This window comes from Eretmochelys imbricata, chromosome 27 (assembly GCF_965152235.1).
Source record: "Eretmochelys imbricata isolate rEreImb1 chromosome 27, rEreImb1.hap1, whole genome shotgun sequence".
NCBI classification, from domain to species: Eukaryota; Metazoa; Chordata; order Testudines; family Cheloniidae; genus Eretmochelys; species Eretmochelys imbricata.
The window spans coordinates 13038525-13052971 of record NC_135598.1 but is presented as its reverse complement, the minus strand read 5'-3'; the positions used below and the strand labels follow the sequence as shown (position 1 = coordinate 13052971).

General features: G+C 56.0%; 1 protein-coding gene across 1 annotated transcript in view; it reads right to left on the bottom strand.

The window, feature by feature from the left end:
* Positions 1-545: 545 nt before the first annotated feature.
* Positions 546-14447, bottom strand: part of GRB7 (growth factor receptor bound protein 7) — a 45517-nt gene continuing 31615 nt past the window's right edge. The window contains exons 5-16 of the mRNA XM_077806303.1: positions 9662-9818; positions 9126-9247; positions 8514-8591; positions 7314-7451; positions 6249-6359; positions 5572-5670; positions 5173-5253; positions 3698-3814; positions 3007-3067; positions 1999-2086; positions 1088-1181; positions 546-692 (exon numbers count right to left, since the gene is read on the bottom strand). Of these exons, the coding sequence (XP_077662429.1) occupies positions 546-692; positions 1088-1181; positions 1999-2086; positions 3007-3067; positions 3698-3814; positions 5173-5253; positions 5572-5670; positions 6249-6359; positions 7314-7451; positions 8514-8591; positions 9126-9247; positions 9662-9818 (1293 nt within the window). The remainder of the gene's footprint in view (positions 693-1087; positions 1182-1998; positions 2087-3006; positions 3068-3697; positions 3815-5172; positions 5254-5571; positions 5671-6248; positions 6360-7313; positions 7452-8513; positions 8592-9125; positions 9248-9661; positions 9819-14447) is intronic.

Below are 14447 nucleotides of genomic sequence, written 5' to 3'. Positions count from 1 at the left end.
GGAGGGAGGAGAGACTATAGGATCAAACAGATAGAGCACATTGGGGCAGAGCTGGGGGCGCAGGGATACAGGTGGGAAGGGGAATACAGGCATGGAGAGTTACGGGACAGAGGGATATGAGGCAGAAAGAGATGGGAGTGGAAGGATAGAGGAAGGGACAGAGAGAGATGACAGTGGAAGGATATGGGGCAGAGAGAGACGGGAGCGGGGGCACAGGGGGAGGGGCAGCAGTGAGCCAAGGCCGTGAGCTGGTGGAAGCACAGGGGCGAGGTCTCCCTTTGAAACGATGAATTTCGGTCCTTCGGGCTCCTTGGGCGCTGGGGGTGCCATTCCGGCCTCTCACCTGGCCGGTGCTCACTTGACGGGGCTGAGTGGTGACTGACACCCCAGCAGAGGGCGGAGCACGAGCCAAGTCTGGCCCCTGCGGCCGCCACTGCCCTGGCCGAAGTGGGGCGAGGGGCGGAAGTTTTGTGCTGATCCTAGTCCCGCTTGCTGCGCGTTGGCTGTGGCCCCTCGCAGGGCCCTGCTGCCCACCGGGAGGTCTGTCACAAGGCGACGCGGGTGCAGTAATGTCTGAGCTTGCAGGGCAGGATGCCCCGGTTGATTTGGTGAAACTCCACCAGCTGGATGAGATCGGCAAAGCGCGTCTGGCCGTCATCCATGGTGAAGTAAAGCTGCCCCTCTTCCTCGCTCTGCAGAGAAATGGGGTGGGAGGGTGTGTGCTCAGCTCTCCTGGCCCATGCTTGGACAGGGCAGGCCGGGAACAGCCAGCTCCCCTACAGACTTATTAAGCTATTGTTTCAGTGACCTCTCCTGCCAGGAGGCGACACTGGAGGGAGTGGGAGCGTTCCCAAGGTTAGTGTTGTCTGATAGGTCTCTTCAGGGACTCACACAGGGAGAGGCTGGGAGCTCCCCCCACAGCCAGTGCTCCTGCCCCATTTCCCTGCTGGGAGCTCTTTTTACACCATTCCTATATGTGACTCTCCTCCCCATGGGTTTGCTCCTTGAGCGAGTTCGTAAAGCACCCTCACCCATATTGCTGGGAAGGCAAAGTCTGTGGCAGCTGGGGCTGGGGAGGGGCACTTACTGGCAGGATGAGATAGTGCTTGACTTTCTGTAGGTGGCACAAGGACAGGACGTAGCCCTTGGGGTTCCGCTGGCTTTCCCGCACCAAAAACACCCTAAAAAATCAAAGCAAGAGAGGGGGCTGTTACCAATATGCTGTCGCTGCCCACCCAACTTCTGCTGTCCACCAGGGGGAGCCCAGAGCAGCATCTAAGCTGCTCAGTCAGCTCAGCTGAAATCAACACAGCCTCACGTGGAATGCTGTTGAAAGCAGCCGAAGCCGTGCCATGACCAAGGGGTGCTGTAACCCCTTGCAGTGAGAGCTGGCAACGAACTTGTCCCAGACAGTGGCCTGTGCTGGATAACTCTAAGGCATAAAATCCTGCCTAATTGCACAGCCCTGTACCAAGGAGGGACATTCCCTCCTGACCCCAGAACTGATGGGTGCCCTGAAGCATGAAGATTGAAAGCTTTTCTTACTTTATCCTCTCTAGCGTCACTGCTGGTGCTCATCTTATCCACAAAAGCAGTACTGACAACCTCAATTATTCAAAAATGCAAGTCAGGCCCCAAAAAGTATGAGATTTATCTTAAAAATAACGATTTTTTTAAAAATTGGGGGTTTCTTATTTGCCTTCTTGGTTTTGAGCCTGTAGCAGGGGTCACATTTTCTCTGCAACCACAAGGGCTAGAAACTCACTTTAAAAAAAAATGCTCAGATTCTCATGTCATCACAAGTCTCCAGAAGCTGGCGCTTTAAGGAAACTTTAAGGAAAATATTGTGAGACTGGGGATTAAATTGCTGTCCAAGTGTCTTTGGAACATTGCTAAGCATTTGGCCTCACTGACATCCTGCAGCAGGGAGTCCCTTGAGTTAATGCCTACTTCGAGTTAATAGAAGCCATGTAATCAGTGTTCAAAGCCTTTCCGTACCCATCAACTAATCCCTGCTGGATTATCAATCGCTGTGTGTCTTCCCTTGAGATCCGCCCATGAAACCATGGCTGCGTTCGATGGATGGCTGAAAAAGAAAATGGAGGAAGAAAAGCTTTTTTGATCTGACTCTCTTACAAACCCTTTCACAGAGAAAATTTGTATACCGTGGTGGGTTTGCAAAACTGAAGGGGTATTGGAGAGAGCAAGAAAGAGAAAAAAAGGCAAACTCTTTGGAGCAGGGACTATCCCTTTGTTCTGCCTCTGTACAGTGCCTAGCACCATGGGGTCCTGGTCTGTGACTGGACCTCCTAAGTGCTATCTTAACACAAATAATAAATTAAAGTAGCACTGACCCCAAATGAGATCAGGGCCCCATTGTGCTGGGTTCTGCATAGACAGAGAGTGAGAGACAGCCCTTGCCCCAAAGGGCTCCCAGGCTAAATAGACAAGACAGACAAAGGGTAGGAGGGGAAACTGAGGTACAGAGAAATCAAATGACTTGTCCAAGGTCACTCAGGGAGTCTGTGGCAGAGCCAGGAATTGAACATGAGTCTCCATTGAGCATCTTAGCTACAAGACCATTCTTTGGCTGGCAGCAGTAGTAGGCCCTTATCCACCATGTAGATCAGATACTGGGAAAAGTTTCAATTCAGTCCCCAAAATTCCCTTATAACCAAAGTTAGAAGAATATCCAGGGTGGCATTTTAGGTTCTATAAAATCTTTTTGTTTTTTTTAATCTCAAAATTCACTTTTGGAACAAGTTCCCCTCCACTTCATGTCTCCGTCTGCACCAGTGCAAGGTGTGTGTAAGACACAACCACCCTGATCTGCTAGTGTTTCACACCCACTTGGCACTGACATGAGCTTCAGAGCAATTGGGCTCATTGTATCCCTACAGCGTCTGGTTCTGGCTCCCCTTTGATCAAGCCCAGAATCCTTTTGGGAAGGACGTCTCCCTGGGTGACCCTCAGCCAACCGAAGGGGGTAGAGGGGTCTTCACTCACCTGTGCTGAGCGGGGAGCCCTGGCAAGGAATCGGCAGGCTGTAGCGGTGACTTGTCTTCTTCTGCAGCACGGAAAGCAAGGAGCGGGGCATTACTATGGGGTGTTGTTATTAGGCCTTAGCACAATGCTACTTTCATGGAAAATCAAACCAGAAACGAGCGCCACGGTGAATGCTGGGAATGACCTGGGAGCAAGGATAGGACAGACCCAGAGAGGGCGAGAGCGCAGGCTGCAGCCGGGGGGAGGCTGCAATCTGAGGGCTACCGTAGCCTCATTGCAATCTGGTGCAAGGGCACTGTGTCTCCACACCCTCACCAGAGCATCCCACTGGACGCCGATGGAGCTGGGCTGAGACGATCTCACCTTTCCCAGACCGGAGGAAGAGCTCTGTGGAGCTTGGAAGCTTGTCTCTTTCGCCAACAGAAGTTGGTCCAATAAGATATCAGCTCACCCACCTTGTCTTTCTCCTATCCTGGGATCAGCACGTCTACAACAACACGGCATCCACCAGCCCATATCACAGTTTAATTGTTTAAGCTAACCCAGTGCAGCTCTCTGTGCAGATAAGCCACCAGCTGGAAGCTGTTTGGACAGCTTGATGAAGATGCATGGCCCCAACACTGCCTCCAGCCTCAGCCCGCTTCCCTGCCCGGCCTCTGACTTCTAGCTCCGCCTGGAAGCATGAACTCACCCTCCACGACTGAGCCTCTTCCAGGGCCACCGTCAGCGCCTCGTTGGGGTTCTCAATCACACGGCCTGTGCACCCCGAGAAATCCATGGCCACCAAGGTGTTGTCAGACATGCTCCTCTGTGGGATGAAATAACAGCTGAGGCGAGAACAGCCACAAGGGTGGGGAAGGGGGACCCTGTCCTGGAAGACGGGAGCCGTGGGACAGAGATCTACAGTTCTACAGTTCTACAGTTCAGGGCCCTGTAAGCAGCTTTGAGAGGGGTCCCATCATGTCAGCACTGAGTCCTATCAGCAAGGGACCTGGGGGCCTGTAAGTGTTGAGCTGTAGCAGTTCAGGGCATAAACAGGGCTCTTCATTGGGCACCTCTCCGCAGCACAAAATGGACTCAAAAATCAAAGCTCCATTATGGGCATCATAAAATCCCACCGCGGCCCATGGATCCCTGGGTATTTTAAAGGAAACATTTCGTGGCTAGCTACATCATTAGGTACCACCCAGCCTCTGCTTCAACTAACTGCCCCATCATCTGCATAGGTCATGTGGGGAACGTCACTTTGAACTGACGCTCTCCAGTGACTGGGGCCGATAGGTGCCCTCCAGAGAGGTTGCCCTCACGGAGATGCTGTTTGGTGAGCAGTGCAGACAGAACCTGATATGTAACCCCCAAAAGGGTTGCATCTGGTCAGATCCAGACACCAGTCTCCTTGTCCTCCCTTCGGCACCCAGTGCTGACAGGCTACTCCTCTAGAGGGTGCTGTCTGAGGCCATCTCGCCTTTAGTTCTGTTTGAACAACAGCACCATGCCTTGCTGGGCAGCTTCTGCGCCCTGGGAGGGGTGGGGGAGCCCGGGGAAGGGCTAGTTGAAAATTTCCCATTGAAACTGTTTTTCTGATTGGAAATTGGGATTTTGATGAAACACATTTTTCACAAAATGTGAAATTTCTGAAAAACAAACACCCCCAAGCCCAAAAAGTTTGATTTGGAAAGGCTGCTACGGTGCCTCATGGGAGCTGTAGTTCAGTTGGCCCATGTTGCCATTCTTCTCTATGGGCCAGGCTCCCCAGCTGGACTACATCTCTCAGGATGCACTCTGGCCAGGGCCTCCCAGGATGCACTGCCAAGGAAAAATCCCCATTTTTCAACCAGCTCTCTAGGCTGAAGGCATTCACCACACCCCTAGTTGCAGGGGGAAGAAACATCATCTTCTGCTGTGCTAACAGGAGATCCGGCGGTGTCGACACAGGAAAACATCGGCCTGGAACAACAAGGGCAGTGAACAGCTGCCGCCTGTCCAGATCCTTTCCCACCTGGGCTCTACCTGTTCTGTGAGCACGTCAGTGAGGACGGCTGTAGGGAGAATGTGGGAATGGGGCCACCACCGTGCACTGCAATTTGGAATCCGCTGAGCCGGCCAGGGGAAAGCGGGGAACGCTGCAAAGGGGGCTCCTCAGGGTGGCTCAGGCGAGGCGCTTACCAGGGGCGTGGTGCTGATCCAGGACTGGTGGCTGCGTCTGGACTGGGACTGCTGGTAGTTCCTGTAGAGCTGCACGCCATACTGGGAAGGAAACAGCCCTTGTTAGCATCAGCAGCACCAGAGCCAAGCCCAGCGGCAGGGCACTGCCTCACCCCGGGCGAACGGCATGAGCTGCAAGGCAAGCAGCACCCCCACCGGCCAATTAGCCCCCCATCGCAATGCGGGGGGGAGAGGGGGGTGCTAAGTAGCAGCACTAACCTCACCAGCCCAAGTGGTGCTGAGCTCCCACAGGAAACAGAACCGAAGTGCAGTCCCCGCTTCCGCCAGCAGGTGTCGCTGTCCGCTCTAGCATGCCAGTGGGCTGGCAGCAAGGTGCAGGGGCCGGCTGGAGGCTCTTACCTTAAAGAGGCGGAAGGCGGCCATCCAGCAGGTGCGGCTCTGCTCGTCCTCGCTGCAGAACAGCTTGAGGCCCTTCATGCCGCTGCGCACCTTGTAGGGCTGCAGAACAGAGCGACAACGGTAACCGCAGGGGGCTGTCTTCAGCGCCGGCCGGGAGGCCATGGCACCGAGCTCCCTGAGTGCGAACCGAGCCCCCCAAGCTGTGAGCCCTGTTTTAGCGGGAGGGGAGAGCGAGGCACGGACTAGCCTCAAGAAGTCTCTGGGAGAGCTGGGAAAAGAACCCAGGAGTCCTGAGTCCCAGTCCCGCGCCCCCAACCACTAGACCCCAATCTTCTCTGATTGCTGGGAACAAAGCCCGATATCCCAGGCCCCTCTGCTCTACACTCCAATCTGACATCTGGCAAGCCAACCCAGGAGTCCTGGCGCCCAGCCCTCCTTTGCGCTAACCACACGGCCTTAATGGTTGCTGCTGGTGTGTCTCCAGTCCCTTCCACCTCAAGAGGCGCCTGGAAGGACTTTGCGCACCTGAGCCCCTGGTGTAACCCTCCTAACTTCTGCTGGGTTTACAGCAGGGATGGATTTGGCCCTGTTTGTGCAGGGATTGCTTCACCTACCGCTGCGGCCTCTAGGGTGCCAGGTGGCAGCCATACCCCCTCAAAACACCTGGCCTCCCTCACCTTGATACAGAAGCTGAACTCGGTGGGTGTGCTGTAGAGTTTTCCCCCTTGGGCGATGAAGTAGACATTGGACTCGTTGAGGTCAGCGAAATACTGTAGGTGCCGTGGGTCCTGGAGGAGGAAAGGAAGGAAGAGCATGTGCTGTTTTAGGGGAGGCAGTCCTGGGGCAGGGGGACCAGGACACTTCCCGTCCAGCACCCTGAAGGGCCGGAGAGACCAGACTCCAGATACCGCCGTGACCCAAGCATGGGGCACAGGGGACTCAAACCCAGGAGCCACCGTGGCCTTAGAGCAGGAACACCAGGAAGGGAAACCGACTGGCCAGAGGTAGGGAAACTGATCGGTCTCTAAGCTCTTTGGGTCTCCCCATGCATTTGTACATCACCTAGCAAAATGGGGCCCCCCCTGCAGACCAGGGCTGTTGCGTGCTACTGGAATTCCCGTAATAAACACTGATAATAACTGGCTCGAGGGAAGGAAGGGCAGATTTAAATGGCATCAAAGGTCAAGGAAGGGTTTTAAACATCACTTCTGCTTTAATAGCCTCAGTGCGTGTTCATTCTGGATGCTGTTATTTATGTACCGTCAGTCTGCTGGGCAGGTTATCAGCAGGGGCACTTAACCAGGAACCTTTGGATGGAATTAGAGGGGCCTGCGGTACCTGAACTAAAAGCTCCTGCTCCCTTAGCAAGGGCTGCAGCAGGCTCATCAATATGCGAGTGTGGCCGAGCCACCACTAGAGGGGGAGAGAGCCCTACACAGCGTGCACATGGGTGACATATGTGTAGCATCGATAGGGTACTCAGCGATTCATACTGGGATAAGAGCCTACTGCTGCTACCAGCTAAGGGAGCTATGCCTTTAGTCCAAGAGATGTACATCCCGTGCTTTAAGCTAACTATCCAGGGTTCAAGCCTCATTTGTGACTCATAGAGGGCACAGTTCGGATCGCTCCACCCAAAGTAACTAAGAACTAGCCACTTCTATAGGAAACCCACGGCCATAAGATGTCTTCAGCCCCACCCCTCCTGCGGTGCCCCCTCCAGACCTGTTGCTCAGCCTCACCTTAGATGTGCCCTTTGTGGAGTAGTAAAGCCCTGAGCGCCGGAGGGAGAAGTAAAACCTCTTCCAGACCTTGCGCCCCACCTCCTTCAGGTGCAGGAAGCCCTGGATCTCTGGGCAGCTGCCAGAATTGAGGAAGTTCTGCAGGACAGGAGGGGTCGGGGAGAGCATGGGAAGGAAGAGTTGGGAATTGTTGGGAATTGCGAACAGAATGTTGGGAATCATCAAGACAGGGATAGATAATAAGATGGAAAATATCGTATTGCCTCTATATAAATCCATGGTACGCCCACATCTTGAATACTGCGTGCAGATGTGGTCGCCCCATCTCAAAAAAGATCTGTTGGAATTGGAAAACATTCAGAAAAGGGCAACAAAAATGATTAGGAGTATGGAACAGCTCCCGTATGAGGAGAGATTAATAAGACTGGGACTTTTCAGCTTGGAAAAGAGGTGACTAAGGGGAGATACGATAGAGGTCTATAAAATCATGAGTGGTATAGAGAAAGGAAATAAGGAAGTGTTATTTACTCCTTCTCATAATACAAGAACAAGGGGCCACCAAATGAAATTAATAGGTAGCAGGTTTAAAACAAACACAAGGAAGTATATTTTCACGCTACACACTGCCAACCTCTGGAACTCCTTGCCAGAGGCTGTTGTGAAGGCCAATACTATAATGGGGTTCAAAAGGGAGCTAGATAGATTCATGGAGGATAGGTCCATCAATGGCTATTCGCCAGGATGGGCAGGGATGGTGTCCCTAGCCTCTGTTTGCCAGAAGTTGGGATTGGGTGACAGGGCATGGATCACTGGATGATTACCTGTTCTATTCATTCCTTTTGGCGCACCTGGCATTGGCCTCTGTTGGAAGACAGGATACTGGGCTTGAGGGACCCAGTCTGGCTGTTCTTATGTTAAGAGCTGACACTGAACTGGCCCCATAGCTTGAGGCTATCAGGCATCCAGCTCAAGCATTAAGCTCTCTGACCAACAGGCTGCACGGCGGGTTTATCCCAAGTGCATTCGCTTTCTCCCCACCCCACCACAAACTTGTGCTATGCCTGTTTATAAGGCGAAGCTACTTGTGGGCGGTGCCTATGGACAATTCCCAGGGTCACTTTCCTGCTTCAAACCATGTGGGCTAGAGTCAGAACTGGCCGCCGGCGATGAGTGCCAGGAGGGCAGTCTGGCAGTGCATACCTGGATGAGCTCCGAGTGGGTCATGCCCTTGTTGGCATCCAAGCAGCTGGAGACCATCACCTCAGGGAACAGGGACTGCTGGGATCAGAGAGAGAGAAGATTGTTAGTGGGGACTCTGGGGCAAGCACAAATGCAGCAGACGGGCGCTGCACCATAGCAGCCCCCAGCATCTGGCTGGGGGGCAGACTGGCTCCCCTGGGATCAGGACCAGTGGGCTTGTGACCTCCTGGTGGACTGGGCAGCTGTCCAATTAATGCAGGGCGGTGCTGGAATTAATTTCCTGGCAGTAAGGGGTAGATGCTTAGTCCAGCTGTTTTAGCATATTCAAAGCTCATTCCCAGCTGGGCAGCTCCGGGACCCTGGGGGTTCAGGAGAAGGGAAGGCAACCAGATCTTCCAGCAGCTTCGGGGATTCTTCCTCTGAGCACCACCAGGTCCCCTCTGGTCAGGTCAATGTGTGTCTGGGATTGGCTTCTATCCAGGCAGGGCTGTTCTGTGCCCAGGATGCTGCCTGGATCTCGTCCACTGGAGTCCAAGACATGAAAGGCCAGTCGGTGGCCCTCCGGGTCATGCCGGGCTGGGTCGCCCAGCAGCAAGGTCGGCAGGCACTTACCGGTGAGCTTTTAAACAGCTCGTACTTGGCAAAGTTCTTCCGGAAGACAAATCTGCTGTCTCCCCCAATGGGCCAGGTGGCCTGGACCTCCACCACTGACTCGTGGTCTTCCAGGCACCGCTCTGTGGAGGAGAAAGCCACAGGGTCAAGAAAGAGCCCTGCCAACCATCACGCACCACAGCACACTGGCTTAGCTTGAGTCAGCCTGTCTCCTTCTAGTTGCCAGCCTCAGCGACTACAGCAGCTTGCCACCACCCCAGCTAAGCAAGTTGCTCTCTTAGCACAAGTGGTAGGAGCTTGTGCTTTGGGGATTCATAGTCCCTCGCCTGATCTCACCCAAGCCTGCAGTTGCATGCACAGACCTGGCAGCGTGAGCTCCCGCAAGGTCGTGTTTGCATTTGGGCATTAGTGGACACACGTGCACAGAACCAGCTGTGCACGTCTCCCCGCAAACTCCTAGTTGCATACGTGCACTGGTGGCCATGTGCAGAAAGCCGGCCGTGCAAGGTTCCCCGGGGGTGTACATGCCTCCTCACCTAGGGCCAAGTGCTGATGGAGCTCCACCAGGGACCAGCTGTCGTCATGGAGGGCATGAGTCTTTTGCACCAGCATCTCGCAGACGTGGTGGGCCGTGGCGCCTGCCATGACCTCCAGCGAGCGGCAGGTGCCATCTTCGCTGAAGACCTTTACCACCTGTGGGGCAGAGGCCAGGCCAGGTTAACTTCCCTCTCCCACAGCCCTACCCCCTCACTCTGGACACTCCCTGGGTTCCCTCCCCTCCTCATGTCTCAGTTCTGAATGCACCAGTGGCTGGGTCAATGTCCCTGCAGTGGAGGTCAGGGTGGGGCGTGGAGAGCCAGACAGCCAGCCCCAAGGGCGAACCCAAACTGGGCTGAGGTTTATCACCCTCCCAAGGGGAGGCAGTGATGTGTGCAGGGTAGCAGGGTGATAGCAAACAAGCCCTGTCTCCGCACCTGCTCCCCTCCTGGCCAGAGCAATTGTCCCCCCAAGACGCCCTCGGTCGGTTTCGGGGCGTTTGCATCGTGCTCAGCACTGTGGGATCACACAGGAACTGCCAGCCAGAATCAGCCCCAGAATCCATCCAGCCCAAAGTCCTGACAGGGCCCAGCACCAGATGATTTTGAGGAAGGTGTAAGAACCCTCCAGTAGCAGTGGGGAAAGCTGCCACCCCCCATGGTGGGTCTCATCTTGATCTCTAATAGCTAAGAGATCGGAGTAAGACCTAAGCAGGAGATTTACTATCTCAGCGTCGGTTTCAGGGTGGAATGCCCTGCTCCAGGCCAAGCTCGCTGAGCGGCTGTAACTGCTCCCTGCAGAGGATAAGAACCTTCTACTGCAGCCAACTAACTGAGGTGCTTCTTTAGTTCAAGTGCTAACGGGCTGTGCTTTTGCAGCAAAAGGTCCCAGGATTGGTCCCTGCTGGGTGTGGGTCCTCCCCCCACTCCAAGCCAGCGCTCCCCAAAACCAGCTCTCTTTGTCTCCCTCCCGTGAGGCCGGGTCATGGAGCAGTTCTCAGGCACTGACTCTTTGGCACAGGGAGGATTGACCCCCTGGGAGCCCAAATCCCTCTTGCTGTTCACTGGCGTCAACTCATCTATGAAGCCCCCAGCAACTCCCCCCTCTGGCTGTGATCGCCCCCTGGCTCTCAGGCTGCCTCAGTAAGCGAGCGGGTAGCTTCGGCCTCCCTCTGCTCCCAGCGCCTGGGAAAGTGGTGCCAGGGCTGTGGGTTGCCCAGCGACCGGGTAGCCTTAGCCTCCTTTTGTGCCACAGAGGGAGATCTCTGGCTCTATGCAGCTGGGGCTGGGCAGCAGGCCAGCTGGCCCGCCCCTCGGCTCCAGAACCAAATTCAGAAGCAGCAGAACGAGACAGGGGCGAGTCCAGGGATCAGGCTTCTGGCTGTGGGGAGAGGTCAGATTGGGGAGGAGATGGTAGAAGTGCAAGAAAGCCTGACTCCGACTGGCCCAGCCCAGCTTCTACTGGCCCCGCCCCAGAGGGGAATCCGTGATGTGTCTCATCTGAAACAGCTGCTGCCCATAGCCCAGGAGGGTCCTGGCTTAAGTTGGGGGGGAAGTGGATAGCTACGTCACCACTGCCCCTTGGCATGGGCTGAACACCCCTTGCTCCATGTTGCACCCCACAATCCTTCTGGTGTTACATGCTCCCCGTTGCGGGGGCCTGATGGGCAGCTGGGGAAATGGCCAGGCAGAGACCTTCTGCATCCCCCAGCGTGTCGCTTGGCATCACCAGGGCAGTGGATGCGGCTCAGGCTCCGCCCTGTAGCGATATCCCCAGGGCATGACTATGCTGACCCCTTCCCTCCCCCAAAGGAATGGGCACTGCTGGCTAATGAGAAACAGGCTGGGTCTGCTCCCAAGAATACAGAGGGTGTGAGGTTCCCTGCCGGGCCTCTGGAGGGGAAAGATTGCTGGGGGTTTGGAGCTTGGGGCGGGATACGGATGGGGAAGGAAAGGCCAACGAGTGGCATTCCCTAGGGGTCCAACGCTGCACCCTTGCACTGTGGGGAGAGGAACCCCATGACCAGCTGCTTAGCACTAGCTGGAAGTAGGCCTGTCAATAGACAAGTGTCAGCTGCCAGCAGAGTTTGGGGGTGGGCTGGCTGGTCCTGTTCCCGTCACAGTCAAAGGCAGGAATCCCAAGGTGCAGGATTGGGCCCCAAATCTCTCCAGCAACAAAGAGAAAATAAACAGTGCAAAGATACTGGAGCAGAGTGGGCTAGGGACTCCTGGGTCCTATTCCCAAATCTAGGAGGGACTACCGTCTGGTGATGCAAGCAGGCATTCAGGACTCCGGGGGTCTATTCACATCTCTAAGAGGGAGCATTATCTAGGGGCTAGAGCAGGTATTAGGGGTTCAGGACTCCGGGGGTCTATTCACATCTCTAAGAGGGAGCATTATCTAGGGGCTAGAGCAGGTATTAGGGGTTCAGGACTCCGGGGGTCTATTCACATCTCTAAGAGGGAGCATTATCTAGGGGCTAGAGCAGGTATTAGGGGTACAGGACTCCTGGGTTCTATTCCTGGCTCAGTGGTCCATGCTCATTACAGTACTTGGTTGCAAATTGAGGTGTGTAGTGAGTCAGCTAGGGGTCGGGGAGGGGGGGAGCTTTTGCGAACATAACCAGCTCATTGAGTTTCTAACCTTACAGCCCTTTCACAGGGCTGTCTCCCAGGCGGGTGGCGGGGTCCCCCAGCACTGAACCCAAACAGCCTCTCTGGAGGGAGCTGGAGCATCGCTCCTAGCAAGGAAATGGAGGCAAAGTGAGGTGGCCAAGGTCATGCAAGCAAGCCTGGGAGAGAGCCAGCAGTTGAACCTAGATGTCCAGCCTCCCATTCCCATCCCTGTTAGACCATCCACTGCCAGGGGATCCTGGCAGGAAGCAGCATCATGGCTGGACCCTGCCCACAAGGAATTTACAACGACATCGAAGTGCGGCAGCGCCTTGGGCTAGGCTGAGACCCGAATCCTCCCTGCTAGTCCCCGGTTAACCCACCAGAGGGGGATAAGCACCTGCTGAATTGGCACAGCGCGCGGGGACGTCGGTCTAACAATGCCCTTTGCAGAGCCGGCCCACTGTGCCTGTTCTCTGTGCCCCAGCTGTGATGAGGCCCCATGGTGCCAGGCACTGCACAGATACACAGCGAGAGGCGCCCCTTGCCCAGCCTGTGGGAAAGACAGGCGCTTCCCAAAGGGCTTGTGACACTGTAAACTCTTCGGGGCAGGGACCGTCTCTTTGTTCTGCGTTTGTACTGCGCCTAGCACCATTGGACCTTGGTCTGTGACTGGGGCCCCTCGGCACCACTGCAATAGAACTAAGGAAGGGTGGGAGGGGAAACTGAGGCACAGGTCACAAAGCAGCTAAGGGAACAGCACGCAGGCTACTTAACTCCCAGGCAGGCCCTAGCGGGGAGGAGCAGGGGGCAGCCCAGGCCATGGGGTGGCTTGGGAGGCTGCCAGCCACTGTCTTGAAGCCACAGGCTCCCCCCTCCCACGTGCCATGAAGTTTGTGACCTTTGCAGGGAGGGTTCAGATTTCCTTCAGTGCCTTCCTTCAGGTTCTACCAGCTAGGGGCGGGTGCGGGGAGGCTCTTTCTGTGGTTGGCTGCTCTCTGCCAGCCACCTGAGCTGCTCTTTGCAGACACCAGCCATGCCCTGAGCGTCTGCGCACGGAGGGGGCAGACGGTCGTTAGGGCTGCAATAAAGCAGTTCCTGGGCTGGCCCCACGTGGCACCCGCTGCTTGGCTCCTTTTATCTCTATCCAGCGGCCATTGCCTGGCAGGAAACCAGTCCAGGTGCTGATCCCTGCTGCCTCTGGGACATGTTTTGGCTATGTGTGCCATGGACCCCTTGCTCTGAGCCCCCAGACGGCCCCTGCTTGGCCTGCCATGGGCATTATCCACCCGGCACCACTGGACCTCTGTAGCCCGGAGAGAAGCAAGGTGTCGAAAACCCATGAACATCCCATGCCCACCTCCCTGCTCTTCCCTTCGGTGATGGCTCATCCGCTTCCCTCCGGGAAGTGCTGAATTTCCTCAGCCAGCAGCCAGGCCAAATCAAAGCCAAAGGCGTTGGCTTCTTGGGCTCTGTCTACTCCGATGCTGCTGACCCCAGGGAACAGGGGTCCCGCTTGCTTGTCCCCTCTGCCGGAGAGGCCTTGGGAACCATCTGCCCCCGAGCTCACAGCCTGGGGGCAGCCTGTCCTTGGCATAGGGTCGCAATGGTAACAGTGACGTGGGCTTCCTGGGAATGGCCCTGACAGGTCTCCCAGGGTCATTGGAGCTGGGGGGGGTGGGGGGCGCATGAAATATGGGGGGTGTGCTGCCAAAAGGGGATCGATTTACAGTCAGGCCAGCACGGCCCCTGTGTGGTAGGCCCTCAGCTTGGGGGGAGGGCGCTGCCCGACTGGGGCTGTACTGAGGCCTCTGAGCTGCTGATGGTGGGAGGAGACTGTCACGAGCGTGTTAGGCCTCATGCTGCTGCCACAGCCAGCTCTCCGTCCCACAGGCTGAGGAGCCCCTGGCTCGTGGTCCCCACAGCCTGTCGGGATGGCTGCGCTGGCCTCTCAGCAGCACCTCCCAGTGTGTGGGGGAGGGACACCAGCTCCCACCCTCGGCCCACTCAGCTAACCCAGCCCTGGGGGCGAAGGGCTGCACCCGAGGCCCAAACCCCAACCCCATCACCGTCCCAGGGGAGATTCGGGTCTTGCGGCAGCCCTGGGTTGATTTAAGGCTCGTTGACGTTCCATGGGAGGGGGCTGAGCTGTCCCCTACCCAAGGGCTCCCCA